A 16862-nucleotide genomic window follows, 5' to 3' on the forward strand; every position below is an offset into this window, starting at 1 on the left:
TATGTCTTTTTTGTTCCTTGTTATTGATAGAGAGTTCAATAAAATACACTATTTACCATTGGCAGAGAATTTTGGCAAATCTTTCTTGGGCACTACCCACATAATCAGCTGTGCTGCTCATCCCACAAATGCATGATCCTTACAAGCTGGACATCATTGTGAAGGCTTTCCAACGATTTAAAATACAATGCCATTTATCATTGTAACAACAGAGAAATAATCGACCAAACACAAGTTTCCGAACTTTGTTTTTCCAGTTTATATGTGTATATACATATATTCACAAATAGAGTCATATTCTTTCCATCAAATTCGTTCTCCTGAGATATTGGCTCAAAAATAAATAAAACTTTTCTCCAGAACTTCTTTATAAGAGACCACTAAGATTATAGCCCAACTTAATTTCTTCATGATTCAGTACCAGTTAGTTCCCTTTTCTCAGCATCATATGTCGGACAGGAGAGCATAATAACGTGTTCTAATGTTTCTTCCTGATTACAAAATTCACACCTTCCTGTATTGTTACTTAACCTAGTGTTTTCTCAATGGAGCTTCCCAGCAAAACGTATTTTTCACACGATTGTACTTGTATAACCGCTGAGACAATAAACATGTTGAATGTTGAATCTTATTATTCCCAGTCAACAGCAGCAGCGCCGCCCCATCATGCACCGCCCTCAGTCTGCCGTCTGTGACGCAAATGCGTGCTCGTTCACGTCGTCCCGCAAGACACGTTCAAGCGGACGACGTCCCTGCTGCGTCATTTGCGCGCCGCCACGCTCCCGATGCACTTCTTTTCCCGAAAGCCTAAAGATAGATGTTCCGCTTTCAGGTGAGCATTGTACCCAAATACCCGTGTGTCCTTTACCTGGAGGCCATCTCCGATGTTTAACACAGAGAGCTGCTAGTAAACAACACGCTGCGTTATGATTAATATGGAGAATGATGTCTATTGTTTACGGCTGGCGGCCTGTGAAGCAGCCCGCTGGCCTGGAGGCATGAGCCAGAGAGGAGGCGAGAAACTCCCTCCAACGGGGACCAGGACCAGCCTATTGTCTCAGGAAATACAACAATAACCTCCGTTATGAAAGGCCAATATGCGATAATTACAAGCTGTATCTAAACACTATCATATTGGTCAGTCTGAGGCAGCAGGTTTCCATCGACGTGGGTCCTGCGTGATGTAACAACAGCACTAGCATCGTGGCTAGGAGGAGTTTAGCTAGCTACAGAGAAGAAGTCCTTCTATTAACTATTGTTATTTACTAGATAACTACTGACTGGTAACGTTAGTCTAAAGAGGAGCTACTGACTGGTAACGTTAGTCTAAAGAGGAGCTACTGACTGGTAACCTTAACTAACAGTATAAACAGTAGCTATAACTGGTAACGTTAACTAACAGTATAAAGAGGAGCTACTGACTGGTAACATTAGTATAGAGAGGAGCTACTGACTGGTAACGTTAATCTAAAGAGGAGCTACTGACTGGTAACGTTAACTAACAGTATAAAGAGGAGCTACTGACTGGTAACGTTAGTATAAAGAGTTCTTCCCAGTGAGGAAACATGCTCAGTCACTGACTGCCCTTGGCAGACTAATGAAATGGCTATTAGGCTAATTTACATACTTGTTAAATTAGCTTATTAGGCCAACTTAATAGGTCAAAGTATTTACAGAGTCACTGCTGTACAGTGTGAACTTATGTCTTACTAGTGTTAAGTCAAATTGAATTCTTACCCAACTAAATGTTTACATTCTAAAATTAATTTAGCACGTGTTGACCTCTGTAGTGCATTAGTTTAATGCACCTTTTATCATGCTAGCTGAGTCTAATGTTAGTTAGATGTTTTTTGGCTCCTAGCGTTAATTATTAACGCTGCATTAACTTACTTAACTTATTCTCATAGCTACCAGTTTGGACTAAATTTAACCTAAATCATCGTACTTATTACTATGGTCTATGTAGCATTAGCAGTAGCAAATTAATGGCTAATTTTGTTATTGAAGCTTTTGCTATATTTAACATCGAAGCCAAAATGTCCATACACTTTTATAGTGTAATGTTGCACTTGAAGTAGGGTTGTAATGGTATACCGGTGTCATGCCAAAAAGTGATCATCCGCCAACAAAATGATTTATCGGCCAATTTATAGTCTACAGCTGCTGTTATCTGGATCAAACAGTTATTATGTGCAAATACACATACCTGTATGTCCGTGGTAAGACCAAAGTTAAATAGTACTGGGCTGGTTTATAATCTAAGGCGCAGAGCAGGTAAGATGATGCATAGCCATAATGCAAAGGATTTCAATAACCATCCGTAAATCATTATTATTACAGTCTAATTCAAAATATAAACAAGGATATTAGACATTCCAAACACAATAGTAAGCTATTATTGGGGTGGCAGTAGCTCAGTCCATAGAGACTTGGCATGGGAACTGGAGGGACGCCGGTTCAAGTCCCCACATGGACCAAGTACTGAATGTGAACTTGCTGTGAACTTGTAGCTGGAGAGGTGCCAAAAATTGAATTTCCCCTCAGGGCATCAATAAAGTGCCTTCTCCTCCTTCTTCTGCCTATATATCTTCTGCCTATTAATGACATGCCTGACAACTAAACTGTAAACACTTGTTTGGCCCACAATTGTGATTATGTTGTTACAAGAAACGTTAAAGTTTCATAAAAAACCTTTGTGATTATACCACAGACATACAGTTTGTGTATTTGCACATTATGACTTTGATCCAGATAAAAGCAGCTGTAGCCTATAAACTGGGCAATACAGTGGAAATCAATTTTTGGCACAACACCGGTATCAAGGTATACTGTGGTATGAAAGATGACCGTCATCATACCACAAGTTAAAGGTACAGACAGGAGCAGTCTGTCTGCTCTGTCGCACACCTACAGTTTATGTTAATTGTTAATAATCATTGGACATTATTTTAAAAGCTCAAAGCTGATGTTATTTTCAAATGACAGAGCGTGTGTGGCGGCGGTGTACTCTTGTCAACCCGGCATAACTTTAGCGAGTGTCCCACAGACCATGTGTGTGTGTGGCGGGGGTGAGTGGGGTTGTCGGTGGCGTCATGGCTGTGAACGTAGCAGTAGCCGTATGTGTACAGTTAATTTGTCGGTGAATAAATGCTACTGCTCCTGTGTCTTGCCTGCTGATTAAAGTGAAGGCGGTTAGCCCCGGCGGAGTTGGAGCAGCTATTCTCCTTAAGTGACAAGCCACTCCTCTGAGTTTTGCTCAGCTTTTTTATTTAATCATTAATGTTTATTTTAACTGTTTAACCGGCAGCGTTAATCGGTTAAAATTCGTAATGTCGGTAAATGGTTAAACGGTTAATTATTAACATTTAACATATTAACAGACAGACAGACAGACAGACAGACAGACAGAGTAGAATTGCTTGAACGGCACAGAGAAATGTGCTTCTAGTGTGAGCAACCAATGTGTGCGACAAATGAAATAGTGCGGCGCTTCCGCGTCCATTGTGAACCTGGTATTACTCTATTCCTTGTCCCTTCATCTGTCTTCCCTGCGGTCTTTGCAGTCCCTGGATGAAGACTGTACGTTGGAGGAGGAAGATGAGGGACCGGTAGAAGAGGAAGATGAAATTGACCAGTTCAACGACGACACCTTCGGAGCTGGGGCCATTGGTGAGTCATGCGTACAAAATATTTGAAATGTGTTTGCATTAAATCACTGCATGCACAATTAATATTCCTATGCTCATTCATAATTGCACTATTTTTCGTTTAAAGTGCTCTAACCGAAGCCAGTCAAATATTTAAAAAAATATAGATTTTAAAATGCCGCTTAAAAAACATTTTTCCAATCTGAAAAAAATTCTATCAACATCAATAGACCAGGCTGCCGTGCAGCTGTACAACATATACTGTAGTGTTTTGAGTATGTAGGAGGTTGTTGTTTTTTCTCAGCTTGAAAAAGGTGTCACTAGTAGGTGTCACTCCACCCACAAGCATACCTCACATCTGAATGCAACATATTCACACCTGTTCTTTGGGAGTTGTCATATGGTATTTTAGAAAATGCAGTAAATTAATAAAAAAAATGTAATCACACAAAGCTAGCCGGCTTCTAGTAAACGCTTATTCAGTGGAATTTCTAAGGTAGCAGGTGGACGACTTTATTACTTTATGAGTGTATTTAGCAGCTTCAAGGTTATAAGATAAAAAAAACACTGTCTGGCTCCTTTCGTCTTCCAGATGATGACTGGCAGGAGGAACACAAACGCCTCACTGGGCTCGATGATGGGCGCGGGCAAGGAGCGGGACTGGGGTTAGGAGGAGAATCAGTTCTAGGAGGAGCTGAGGACTCATCCTCCACCCATCTCCCCTCCTCTGCGGGCCATCTCCCCCTTCCATCTTCCATTCCTTCACTCAAGTTCTCCTCGTCTTCCTCTGGACTGCCTCCACCAGGTCAGTAATATAATTAGAGGGATGCTGCTAGCAGTGAGACTTGACTTGTCTCAGGAATCCTGTTCATTTCTCTATGAGATGGAAGTACTTACTGATGATTTTCTGGTTTTGGGATTGTCTAAATTACTTCATTAAAGGTGTTATTGATAATATTCAGCCACTAGATGTGGCACTCTCCTTCCTCCGTTCCATTGCAGGATTTAGGGTTTAGTAGCGCCATGCTTTTGAGTGCTTTTTTTTTGTCCGCCGTAGCTCCAGTCCAAAACAAATTGAAACATGTTCCAGCGTGCATATTGTGCACGCTGGAATTGTGCAGCGTAACTGTTGGAAAGCATCAATAAGAGGAATCAATAAACACAAAGTCATGCGATGCCAAGGAGTCGGACAACTACGGTTCTCTATTCCCGGATAACTACGGTTTTCTATTCCAGTCACTAGCGTTTTCCCTGCCTGACAAAGTGGCGGATGTCCTGATGATTTTACCCGCCACTGCCACCAATTTAGGGTGGCGTCAGCGGGTGCTAATTTCAGACCCTGGATATATCTATATATATTTATCGCTTCACCTGTCAGACTGCCTGCACCACCTTACCTGCCCGTCCTTCTTTCATTGAAAATGAATTACGCGGTCGCTCCTCGTCTGAAAAGACCTTTAAAGCTCTGTGAATGTATCATTTGTCCACATGAAAATTTTATCAATAAGACCTTTTACATTTTTAAGAGTTTAAAATTGGGATTGTCAACAGGCCACATTGATTGGATAACTGAACAGAATTGGTGGTCACAGATTTTTCCTTGACTGGTTGTTTAAGATATAATATGTAGAGCAATAATATACCTGGTTGGAAAAAATCCAAAGTAAAACTGCCTTAAAACTTTCAGATGTGGAGGATCGAGGAGGGGAAGGTGACTTGGCTGAGTCCCTGGCCAGACTCATCCTGGAAGCTGACCCGGCCATCGCTGGGGTCGGAGCAGCCGAGAGACCCGGTCCACCCCCCGGCTCTATAGGAGCCAGCCTGTCCGCTCTACAGGGCCTGGACCGACCCAGAGTCCTGCCGCATCCCTCCTCCATCCCACATCCCACTCAACAACACCAGCATCCCCATCACCCCCAGCACCAGCTGCCTCCTGGGCCCTCCACCTCTGGTAAGAATGAATGCAGTCATTTTTTTTTGTATTGGTGATAATGGTGTCATCAGTTAGTCCTTGAGTTCTTTATTTGTGCATGTAATAAAATAAAAACAAAAAGAAGAGATCTACAATAACATAAGAAAATGCAGAGGTAGGTTGAAAAAAAAACCCTGAGGGCTTGTAAAAGGAACCCACATAACACTGAAATACAGCTGTATATGCTTGCCACCAATTTACAAACTTTTTAAAAACTATCTAAAAGAAAGAAAATAATACAATTTCCAAACATGAAATACTGGAGATAGAAAGGATTACAATACAAATATTTGCACTGCTTTCATACACTTTATCTTGGGCTGTTTCCAATACCAATATTTGGGGCTTCAAAGCTTCGGTGATGAATATTCAAAAGTATTTGAAGCTTCACGGTGCAGCAGGCTGACATGTTCTTCTGCCCGTCTGTCTCCATCTCCTCCATCTCAGTGCCGCTGCTGCACTACTACTACACACACACACACACACACACACACACACACACACACAAACACACACAATGTATTTCTTCTGTTCTCAGAAGTTCAGTTCGTATTCAAGATAATTGACAGTACTACTTCTCCGCCATAGAAGAGCTCCTCTCTGAGCAAATGAGCAGAGCCTCTCGATCGGCTCTAAACTCAGACAAACATCTGCCTTTGCGCAATCTGCTTTTTCATTTACAGCCATCAAGCATTGGAATATGCTTCCAGCTGAGCTTAAAACTTGCACAGACTTATATTCTTTTCCCTATGGTGCAAAAAAAATACATAATGAACAACCAATCATGTAGACATCAATTTGACATTGATTCAGGTTTTTAATTGTAATGAATTGCAATTGCATAGTTACTTGTAGATGTCTCTGTATAATAGTTATTGTGATAGAGGCTGTGTAATGGTGTTGCAGGTAAATGAATCGGATGATTGTTCTGTGTGTACCTGCCCACCCAGGGACTGCCGATTGAAATTAGCTAATGGCTGAATCTGGCATAAATCATCTCTTCTCGTTTTGAGATTGTGTTTTTGTGCATGGTCCTTATTTAATAAAGACTAATAATAATAATATCTAAATCTGCTGTGTTGTGCTGTACTCTGTACTACTCCAGGCCTTCCTCCCTGTACTCTTCCCTCGTCCATGCTCAGCTACCAACAGCAGCAGCACTTGCTGCGCAGAGGGACTTCTCCTATGGCCCAGGTTAGTTTTTTAACTGACCTAATGTGTATTATTCTGTAAATCAGTATTTTTAAAGCCTCCAAAGCAGTTGGTTAAAATTGCAATTACCTCATACTGTATGTATTCTATCTCTGATTATGCAATGGGGCAAGTGGGAGAAGAAGCTTGCTATTATTACACCAAGTGGGTTTTTTTCTGGCCTCTCAGTGGTGCATTTATTATAAGTCTTTTCTGATGTGGAAATTTCCCTCTTACTGTAAAATATGAATAAACAATACATTTATTGTTTATATTTACACAATTTATTAATGAGCAGCTCTCCCTTCTACTGGATTTGATTTTGTGCTGTGAAATATATTTTGTATGACAGGCTGGCTGCTGTAACATTTATTTAAACTTTGTTTTGCGTGAAATCTTTTTGTTTCAGGACCCTTTAATAAAATTTCTCTCATTATCTCTAGATGAACTCTCACAGTATCTGGGAGAACAGTATGGGCTTTGGGCCGGTCAGTTGCACCCCCGGACTGATCACACACATGGAGGTGAGGAACACACGAGCATCCATGTGTAGTTGAACAGCTTAGCCTCAGCTTGCATGTGTGTTCATGGCAACATACAGAGCCATGCCCGAGGAATAGCTTATTAAAATGCATAAAGCATAAATAAAAACGCAGATTAAAAAAAATGACCCTAATGGGACATTTGGCCTGTAGACGTGTTGTTTACCTTTACTTTGGCTTTTACACAACACTAACACAGTGAATTTGAAAATGCTGCTCGCCTCTGCATTGCTAAATCTTGGCCACCATCTGAATCCATGAACCTGTAATTGTAATATGATGGGGATGTACAAAATATCCCCAAACAAGAAACACAATCTCCTTTTCAAATATTGCTCAAACTTTTCTCTTTTACTGTCTGAATATGGTGTCCATTACAAGTTGTACCAACTGTATATACACATAAAGTTGGCTCCTTGTAGAAAGGGCTTATTAACCAAGCGGTTGTCTGTATTTTACTAATATTTTGTCCACTGTCTTCTTCCTCTTCAGGATAGTCCACTAATGTCTATAATCAAGGAGGTGGGTCTTCCTAAACGACCTCCTCAGGGTAGGAATGATGAAGGACGTGATTTTTCAGATAGGGCCCCACCTCCACGCTCTTCTTCCCCTGTGATTGGCTCCCCTCCGGTGAGGGCAGTGCCTATTGGAACCCCACCCAAACAGCCAATGAGCCATGTTCTGAATCATCAGGTGAATTACAGGCAACCGTTCTTCTCATTCTGCAGTGTTTCCTTGCTGATATTTTTCCTCCGTCATTCCCCCCTTTTCACGATTTCTCAGGGCAGAATGAACACTGAATCTCGTGTCTCTAAAAAGCCCCCTATTGTTGTTGCTTTATGTGTCAATCTGGAATGTAATTCGTCTTTGTAGAAGCCAAATGTATTCAAATACACTCGATAAGAGCGCCTACCAGTCTTCCTTTTATACTACCACTGGAGATCCTAAAGTCAGAAATGTTTAACATGGAGGCTTAACAGTAGCAGTAATGTCTATTGAGCAATGGTATCTGTGATACAGACACCACCACACACTGCTAGAGGGTCATCAGTGATGATTGAGAGGATTCTTTTAGTATCAGTCGATACATTGGTTTGATTGTGCCCTTAAAGCCATGGAGCTATGTGGTATCTAGTTGGTGTTGTCAGTTAGCCCCATCACAGTGTGTCTGGCAGTCTCATTAGTTGTAGGACTTACCATGCTGCATCATGTTGATGATACTTAACATGTATTTGGCTTTGTCTCTGTTAACCCTGTCCTGTCCTGTCTGTGTGTGTGTGTGTGTGTGTGTGTGTGTGTGTGCGTATAGATCCACCATCCCACGGCGGTTCATGTGAGAGCCCCAGTACAGCACAGATATCCTCCTCCTTTCCCTGACCGTGTGTCACCCAACACCCTCCTCAATTTAGCTGTGAGTTTTCCTCTCCTCCATCCTCCCCTCGCTTTTACAGCTTTGTATGCACATTAAAACAGAGAACGTCCTAGAGTTCCTTTAAGTTTATTAGCACAGCCTTTATGCTCAGCTATGTTAGCCAGCTGCTGGTGGTAGCTTCATATTTATGGTACAGACATGAGAGTGGTATTGATCTTCTCCTCTAATTCTTGGCAAGAAAGCAAATAAGCATATTTCCCAAAATGTCAAACCTTTCCTTTAAAACTCCCATATTGTAAAAAGTCAGATTTTCATGTCTTTTATATTATAAAGCAGGTTTAAGTGATATATAGATACTGTGAAAGTATCAAAACACTCAATCCATAGAGAAATACACACAGCCCGTATTAAGAAACTGTGCGTTTGAAACTAGCCGTTAGGATTTCTGTCCATTTGTGATGTCACAAATCTACAATATTTAGACCATTTCACAGTTTTAAACGTAAACATACTAAATGTGTCCCAGTTTATTTCCTGTTGCAGTGGATGTGAATGACACCAGCTTGACAGGTTGTAAACATGGACCCAAGCTGTTGCCTACCAACGCAATGTCGTTGCCATTCCGTTGAAATGCGCTAAAACAGAGTGTTTCAGACAGAGCATGAATACAGGTGTATTCAGACAGACAGCATGAGGAAAATAATGTGTTTTTTGAACATTAAAGCATATAAACATGTTCTGGTAGAAACCCAAAATACAAGCATGACCCTGAAAATGAGCATGATATGTCCCCTTTAAAGAAGGAGTTGTCGAGAGAGACAAATAAACTTCCATTTTCATTATACAGGGATATGAAATTTCTATGTGCTGTTTTTGTTCAGAACTCTCCGCTGTGTCGTGGTCCATTCCCTCCCGGAGTTGGTCCTGTCCTGTCTCCGATTCAACGGGCCCAGCTGCTCAGCGCTCAGGTAGGCACCATTAGAAACTGTCTTTTTAGATTGGTGCGGATGACTCCCTGTTTCTTAGATATGCATTACAGCTTTGGTAATAGATAATACCTTGAGAACAAGAAACTGCTTCTCAGAGGAGTAATACTGTCACAGCAGCTCCAATACTTCAATAGTTCACTCCTAAATCACAGGAATCATTCTCTCATACTAATTCTCTTTCTCTCTCTCTCTCTTGGTCTCGCTCTCTCCAGGTGGCTGGTTTTCCTCACGGAGGTCCAGCGCCTCCCATGTTACCGGGTGGTGGTTTCAGGCCATTCTTCGGTGGCCCTCCTCCTCCACTTGGTCACAGAATGGGCCCACCGCCCCCTCTTGGCCCCCCCAACCACACGCAAATCATCCGGCACAACACCACCCACCTCCACCCCCAGCATCGCCGCATGCTCACCCAGCGCATGCAGAACCGGGGAGGGTAAGCAAGCATGTATGTGTACATATGAACAAAAGTAGAGCTGCAAGGTTACACAGCATTATTATCTTAAACACGTCCTTGAGCAGGTTACAGGTTAAGGTCACACTCGCAGTCGGAACAGAAGATGGCGGCTGTTAATGTAGCTTTTCAGCTACATTCCAAAGGCTACTGGCTAGTGGGGATGAGTTATGATTTTTTGGTTTTACGAATAGTCGTTATTTATTAAAAAAATCAAATAGTTTATGCGACTACTCGTCCCATCTTAAAAAAATAACATTTCCCTTGTATTAACCATTGTAGGCGCTGCCTGGTAGTAACGTTACTACCGTTAAAACATGTGTGGCACGTTCAGTTCGGCTCTTTTCTGTTAGCGCTGGGGTGTGTATGTGTGTACAGTGATTTTCTAATAGTATTATGCTTGGAATGTACATCCCTACTAACTAGACCATGTCATCTTTGTCTCTTTGCCTCCCTGTAGGGACCGTTGCAGGCCTGGAGGGGACCGGCGCAGCAGGGACCCCTACAGTAACCTTATGACTCAGAAAGAGAAAGAATGGGTAACAAAGATCCAGATGATGCAGCTGCAAAGTACTGACCCTTACCTGGATGACTACTACTATCAGGTTGGTTTTTATATACTGTAGTTACCCTGTTAGCTTCATTCATGTAGGAGGCTCAAAATATCTGGCCCTTTTTCAGTGGTTAGGTCTTTATGTTCTTCTTTGACCTTAATTAGTTTAGATAGGTACAAAACTAGTACCAGACACCTGTGGTTGGGTTACAAACAACCTGGAAACACTGTGTGATTCTTTTGTTTTTCCTTTTTTTTTGTAGAACTACTATGAAAAGCTGGAGAAACGTCAGGAAAGAGAGATAGACAGCAGCAAGAAAGAACACACCACCAAACTGATCACTCCACAGGTTGCCAAGGTTGAACACACCTACAGACCAGGTAAACGACAACAGAACACACCAGAATATTATCTGCACTTCATAGTATGAGTGGAGACTCTAGTATGGCTGGCCAATATATTGATATTATATTGATATTGTCAAGACACCAGATATGGTCTTAGATTTTGGATATCGTAATATGGCATAAATGTTGTCTTTTCCTGGTTTTAAAAGCTAAAGTGATGCCATTTGCTGAACTTAGCAGACTGTTCTATTATTTGCCTTTACCCACTTAGTCATTATATCCACATTACTGATGGTTATTTATCAAAGATCTCAGTGTGTAAATATTTAGTAAAACACCAGTGGTCAACCCTTCAGTATCATTGCAATATCGATATCGAGGTATTTGGTCAAAAGTATGGTGATATTTAATTTTCTCCATATGGCTCGGTCCTAACCTCGAGACATGTGTCTGTCAACAGTTCAGTTTGCAGGCTCGCTGGGTAAACTGACGGTCTCCAGCGTCAACAACCCTCGCAAGATGATCGATGCCGTGGTGACAACCCGCACAGATGACGAGGTGCGTTCGCACGTTTCATCATTTCTTTTTGTGTACCTGATGTTCGCTTTTCGTAAGAAGCTGTTTGAACAGCACTATTTTCTGAAGTTGCAGTCCACTACAAGACAAATCAAGAGGGTTGAATTCACTAACAGTAGATGTACGGTGTGGGAGAGATTCAGTGTTTATAACTGAACACTTTCTAAAGCTGCTTCACAGTAACAGCCACAGACCATTCTCTTTCCCTGTAAGGCTGTGAGGCAGCTACAGGAGGTGCTGAGTTGACATCAACAGCACTGCAACTCTCCGTAGGCAGTCCGGGTGGAACACACTAGAGTTTGAAAAGTTGCGGAAACCCTCTGCTGCACATGCCTTTGTTTGATTGTTTGACTTTTCTGTCCATGAGACCATGAGGCAGTGAGCTGCCTCGGCATTGGGTTGTGGTCAATTACTTTTTTTTTTTTAAATGGTTCTTGAAAGTAAGGCGGGCATAGGGCCATCCACCTTGTGGTGCTCACTATTATCTAAAAGAAGTGCTGGCAGTTTGAAAACTGCACAGTAGTGTGTACTGTCACCGTGTTCCTATTTTGCTCTGCTCTTTCTTGAATATTTCTTGTTTTATTAATTCGGTACCGGTTTCTTAATCAGTGCTACTTGTAGTGTTTTTTTCTGGTCAGTTTCGAAGTCTTATTACTCAGTTTGCCTGTCTGTCTCTCTACCTCCAGGAGAAAAGGGAGAAGCAGGTTTGGAATAAGAGGCGACAGATCCTCTACACCGTGGAGAAGGTAGGACGGTTACGGCTGTACACGTTGAGCACATGTTCAAACTGCAGGAAATGATCCTGGATCCTAAGTACGTCTGTGTGACACTTTTTCTCTGTCTTTCTATCTACCTCTGTCCTCCAGATGTACAGTTTGCTGCTGGAGGTTCAAGACTTTGAGAAACGGTTTATCCAGGCGCCAGAGGAGGACAGGGAGGCTCTTCTGGAACAGCATAAAACCAACACCATGCAACTGTGCAACTCTCTGCGGGAGAAGGAGTGGGACGACAGGTAGGGAGGGGGGGATAGATTAAATGAATAAATAGGAATACGTGAAGTACATGAGCTGCATTTGGTAGTCCACCTCAGTACAGCTTGCCACTGCATACAAAAACCGCACGTAGGACAGCAGTGTATGAGAAAAAGGTATGCCCGTCTACGCACACTAATTATTTTTCTCTTCCTCTTGATAAGAGTGAGTGATGAACAGTGTGTGATGATCATGTCAGTGAGGAAGGGCAAGCGGCTCATCTCCAGGCTCCTCCCCTTCCTGCCCTCACCCCAGGCTGCCGCCGTTGTCATGGCGATTTCCCGCAACCTCCCTGCCCTGGCCAAGAAGGACAAGCAGGACCAGGTAACCGATTCGGGATGCAGCATCATTTTCACATCCACATCCAGACTGTACCAGTGAAAACCCCGGGGGGCTCTTTGCTTAACTCTGTTTTCCTACATATATCTTTATTCGTCTTCCCTAGGTATTATTTAGGTTATTATTTAAATCTAGCCTCTTGCGGTTTGGAAATTGCGTGTTTAAAATTGGGATTTTTTTATATAAAAAGTATAGGTACAGTAGTTCATCACTATAAGGATATAAATATATGAAAATGTAGTGCTGTAAATCAGTTTAGAGTATTTTGGAGCTGTTTTAACTGTTTTGATTCTGCATTTATTCTGGATGTTTCTTTCCTCTGTAACATGGCAGCGTTTCCATTCAGCAGAGTGCTTAACAGAGGTGGTAACGCCATCTAGATCCTGCTGCTCCTTCTCTCCTGATCTATTGAGTTACAGTAGTACTTAACAGCCTAAGCAATGGGCACATTCATAAATACACTCACATCCACTATAAAACTCTGTGGGAAACCCTGTGTTGGCATCACGTGATTTATAAATGCCATTGTGATGAGATAAGACCTATTAATTGAGACCTGGAGTGTACGGTTCAATCTGTTAAATTCCACTAATGATGACAACGGCTTCCTACAGTTACGAAACATTAAATGTGCGTCTTGTTCTGCAGTTTCTCATTCAATATCATTCATATGGATACAAATGTGTCCTCAGCACAATGAAGTGGACCCAGTTTAATAAAGTATGAGATGCTCCGAGCTTCACAGCTACCTGCTCTTTGTTACATCCTCTGCTCTGCCCTCCTGTTCAGGTGCTGTGCTGGTTAGTGGAGCCGGTTTCTGGAGTGATCCAGTCATTGTCGAGCACCGCCCTTACAGACCTGCTCCAGGAGCTCCAGGGCAATGAGGGCCAACTGGCCACAGTACTGCACAACAAGGTACACACACACACACACACACACACTGCAGACTGATATAAAACATAGTACCTCGTTAACAACAGAGCAAAGATGGAAGAAAGATAACCCTCTTGTCGCACTGATAAATAATGTCCTTACTCGTGGTAAACCAACCGACTACGGGTTTAAGCACTCGGACCTACAGTGTTTGTACTGATGTGCTGATGCCTGATCAGTCCAGTCTCAAAATAACAAAGTGATGGGACACCAGTATCTCTGGCATTACCTGTTATCTGCATGCACTACAATCTGAATTACATGACATCAAAGGATAAGGCTGTCCATCTTTTATATTTTCCTTGTTGACAATAAAATTCCACTACGAGATGAGTGCTTATGGAATAGTTATGGCTCACTTGCACAAATAACACTGCTGGTTTGAATGTTTATGATAAAGTGGATCTATAGTCAGGTTTGATATGAAGTGAAGTTAAATGTGTGAGAGGCATCATTATTATAATGATGCCTCTCACACATTTCATTTCTACAGTCTGACTTAATTTCACCACCTCACCATCTGCGTCGCCAGTTACCTCTGCCTCCATAATGTATGTACGCACGGGAAAGAGTTTCCGTACGGCTGCTCACATTCTCCCGTCAACTTTGTTTTTATAAATCACAACTTTTGTGTGGGAAGTGGCTAGGGATGTCACGAGAACTGATACTTCGGTACCAACTCTGTACCAAAATTCTAAAAATGTGACGGTACTCGTTTTCTTTGGTACCGACCGGCCAGTTGTTATTATTTTCCGACACACCTCCAACTCTGAGTAGTTTGTGAGCTGCGACAGGAAATAAAATCCGTCTCTGTTGAGTGCAAAATAGGAACAGTTTCCAGTCTCACTTCTTCTACAAGTTAGCCACACGCAACGTTACAATAGATTCAATAAAAACCAACAAAAACCAGTATGCTGTGCAGTAACGGTGCCGTCGTTCTTTTCTTTCCAAAGGAGGAAATACTTCCAATCTAGCAAAGCACCTCAAAGACAGACATCCAGACAATATTGTTTGTTTTAAATACTTGAAGGCTACATGCCACTGTTCTGTTTTGCAATGTTAATAGATGTTTCTTTTTATTTGTTACTTAAAGGCTACATGCCTCTGTTTAACCGTGGTATCGAGAATCGTGTAAATTCACTGGTATTGGTATCGACTACTAGATTTCTGGTACCGTGACATCCCTAGATTGGCGTACGCACATTTCAGGATCCGTTTTGTGCGTAACGGCTATAAATGAGACCCCCTGGTCATTCCAAATTTCTTCCATTTGAAGAATCATGGAAGCTACTGTCTTAACTCTGCAGGCAGTTCCTTCCAGCGCATGGCTTGGTTAGCTCTGATGGGCATTATCAGCTGTGAGACCAAAACCATGTCCAATTAATTGAATTTACCACAAGTGACTCCAATCAAGTTGTAGAAACAAGATGATCAAGAGAAATGGGAGGCACCTGAGCAACAAAGCACCAAACACACACACACACACACACACACACACACACACACACACACATCACACAAACCTCTCTGTTTGTTTCCGTCTAGTTTGGTGTGACACTGCTGTATCTGATCCTGAGTGAAGGAGAGAGGATGCAGAGCTCCGACCCTGACTGTCAACTCATGGATGACAATCGATGGTAAGCTCTTATTGTGTCAGTGATGTCAACTACTTGCTGAAGCATCCCGAAATGGCTTTCATCCTTGTGACTAAACACTGCCATCAGTTATCCCACACTCCCTCTCATCTCTCATCTTCTCCTCTTGACACTCGTGTCTCCCTTTTTCTTTCCGCTTCTGCTGTTCGCCATTAATCGACACTGACCTTCTCTTTCCGTCAAGGACCGAGTTGGTGTTTTCGGTGACGAGGGAGTTGCTCAGCGTCCCCGCCTCATCCCTCTCTCCTCCCCTCTTCACCCCTCCCAACCTGCTCTCCCTCTTCTCACGCTATGTTGATCGGCAGAGGCTGGAGCTGTTACAAGACAAGCTACAGTGAGTTACGGCGACACACTAAAAGTGACATGTTACAACGTTCAGTGTTATTCCTTTTAAGTAATCTTGATGAAGTGTCTGTGTTTGCATTGTTGCATTAACACCAGCTGCACAAGTATGAAAATAAAAACTAATTGCTTGTCCTTTACCTTTCTCAGGATCTCTTCTTTGACCAGGTAGAAGTTACAACAGACATCAACACAACCCCCTCACCACCGGATGCAGACTTTTCTTTTTGTGTGTGTCGTATGTATGTGTGCGTATGTGTGAGTGCTCATGAGGTGAACCCATGGTGGGTTGAATTTTAATACAGCAGAACGTCTAGTCCCTTCTGTTTTTTCTTTGTGTTTAGTCTCTGGAGTGTGTTTGACGGTGTGAGTGGGTGACAGTGAACGGCGCATGAGAGACGGACAGTATGACGACGATAATGAAATCTGCATTTTTAAATATCTTGTTTACGATTATGCCTGTGATGAACCGTCAAATTAAAAAGTATTTCTATTTCTAGTGTTGCAGTCCAATCTTACAGTGCTAGAACCAAACATGGTGTAAAACAACATGAAGTGCTCCACTGAGAACACGGTCACACTCATTAAAAAGAAAAAAGGGATCCAAATCAATGCAGCAGAGCCAGAGATGTCTTTTTATACCAAGCATTCATCTTCCTTTTCAAAACCTGCTGCCTGCATTACCCACAATGCAAATCAACTACAAACTGTTGGGTGGAAGAGTTGGTGTTGAGCCAAGGCCACACCAGGAACGTTAGCGCATGGCGGCTGCGTTACCTGTTTTTTATTTTGGCGTCCGTGTTAACAGGTTAGAGCAGCCACACTGCCCGCGTGAGACGTGCGTCTCAACATTTTGGAAAAAAAAGTAAAGGCTCAACACTTCCTGCTTTCATTTAAAAATAAAAGCCCTCAAGCATTCTTTTC

At 42.3% G+C, this 16862-nt stretch overlaps 1 protein-coding gene across 1 annotated transcript; it reads left to right on the forward strand.

Moving 5' to 3' along the window:
• Positions 1-674: 674 nt before the first annotated feature.
• On the forward strand, positions 675-16437 carry patl1 (PAT1 homolog 1, processing body mRNA decay factor). Its single transcript, XM_074628282.1, has 20 exons — positions 675-832; positions 3564-3669; positions 4240-4452; positions 5335-5598; positions 6725-6813; positions 7254-7334; positions 7845-8045; positions 8662-8763; positions 9606-9692; positions 9926-10143; positions 10622-10766; positions 10978-11095; positions 11523-11620; positions 12325-12384; positions 12505-12650; positions 12834-12993; positions 13798-13923; positions 15487-15578; positions 15781-15930; positions 16089-16437. The coding sequence occupies exons 1-20, from the start codon at positions 818-820 to the stop codon at positions 16108-16110; spliced, it is 2493 nt and encodes an 830-aa protein (XP_074484383.1). The 5' UTR covers positions 675-817; the 3' UTR covers positions 16111-16437.
• Positions 16438-16862: the final 425 nt, after the last annotated feature.

This window comes from Sebastes fasciatus, chromosome 3 (genome assembly GCF_043250625.1).
Source record: "Sebastes fasciatus isolate fSebFas1 chromosome 3, fSebFas1.pri, whole genome shotgun sequence".
NCBI classification, from domain to species: domain Eukaryota; kingdom Metazoa; phylum Chordata; class Actinopteri; order Perciformes; family Sebastidae; genus Sebastes; species Sebastes fasciatus.

Excerpts from the sequence above, each read along its gene's own strand:
- patl1 (XM_074628282.1), top strand. Across the intron at positions 8,764-9,605 it reads ACACCCTCCTCAATTTAGCT|AACTCTCCGCTGTGTCGTGG; the intron begins GTGAGTTTTCCT and ends GTTTTTGTTCAG. Across the intron at positions 9,693-9,925 it reads CCCAGCTGCTCAGCGCTCAG|GTGGCTGGTTTTCCTCACGG; the intron begins GTAGGCACCATT and ends CGCTCTCTCCAG.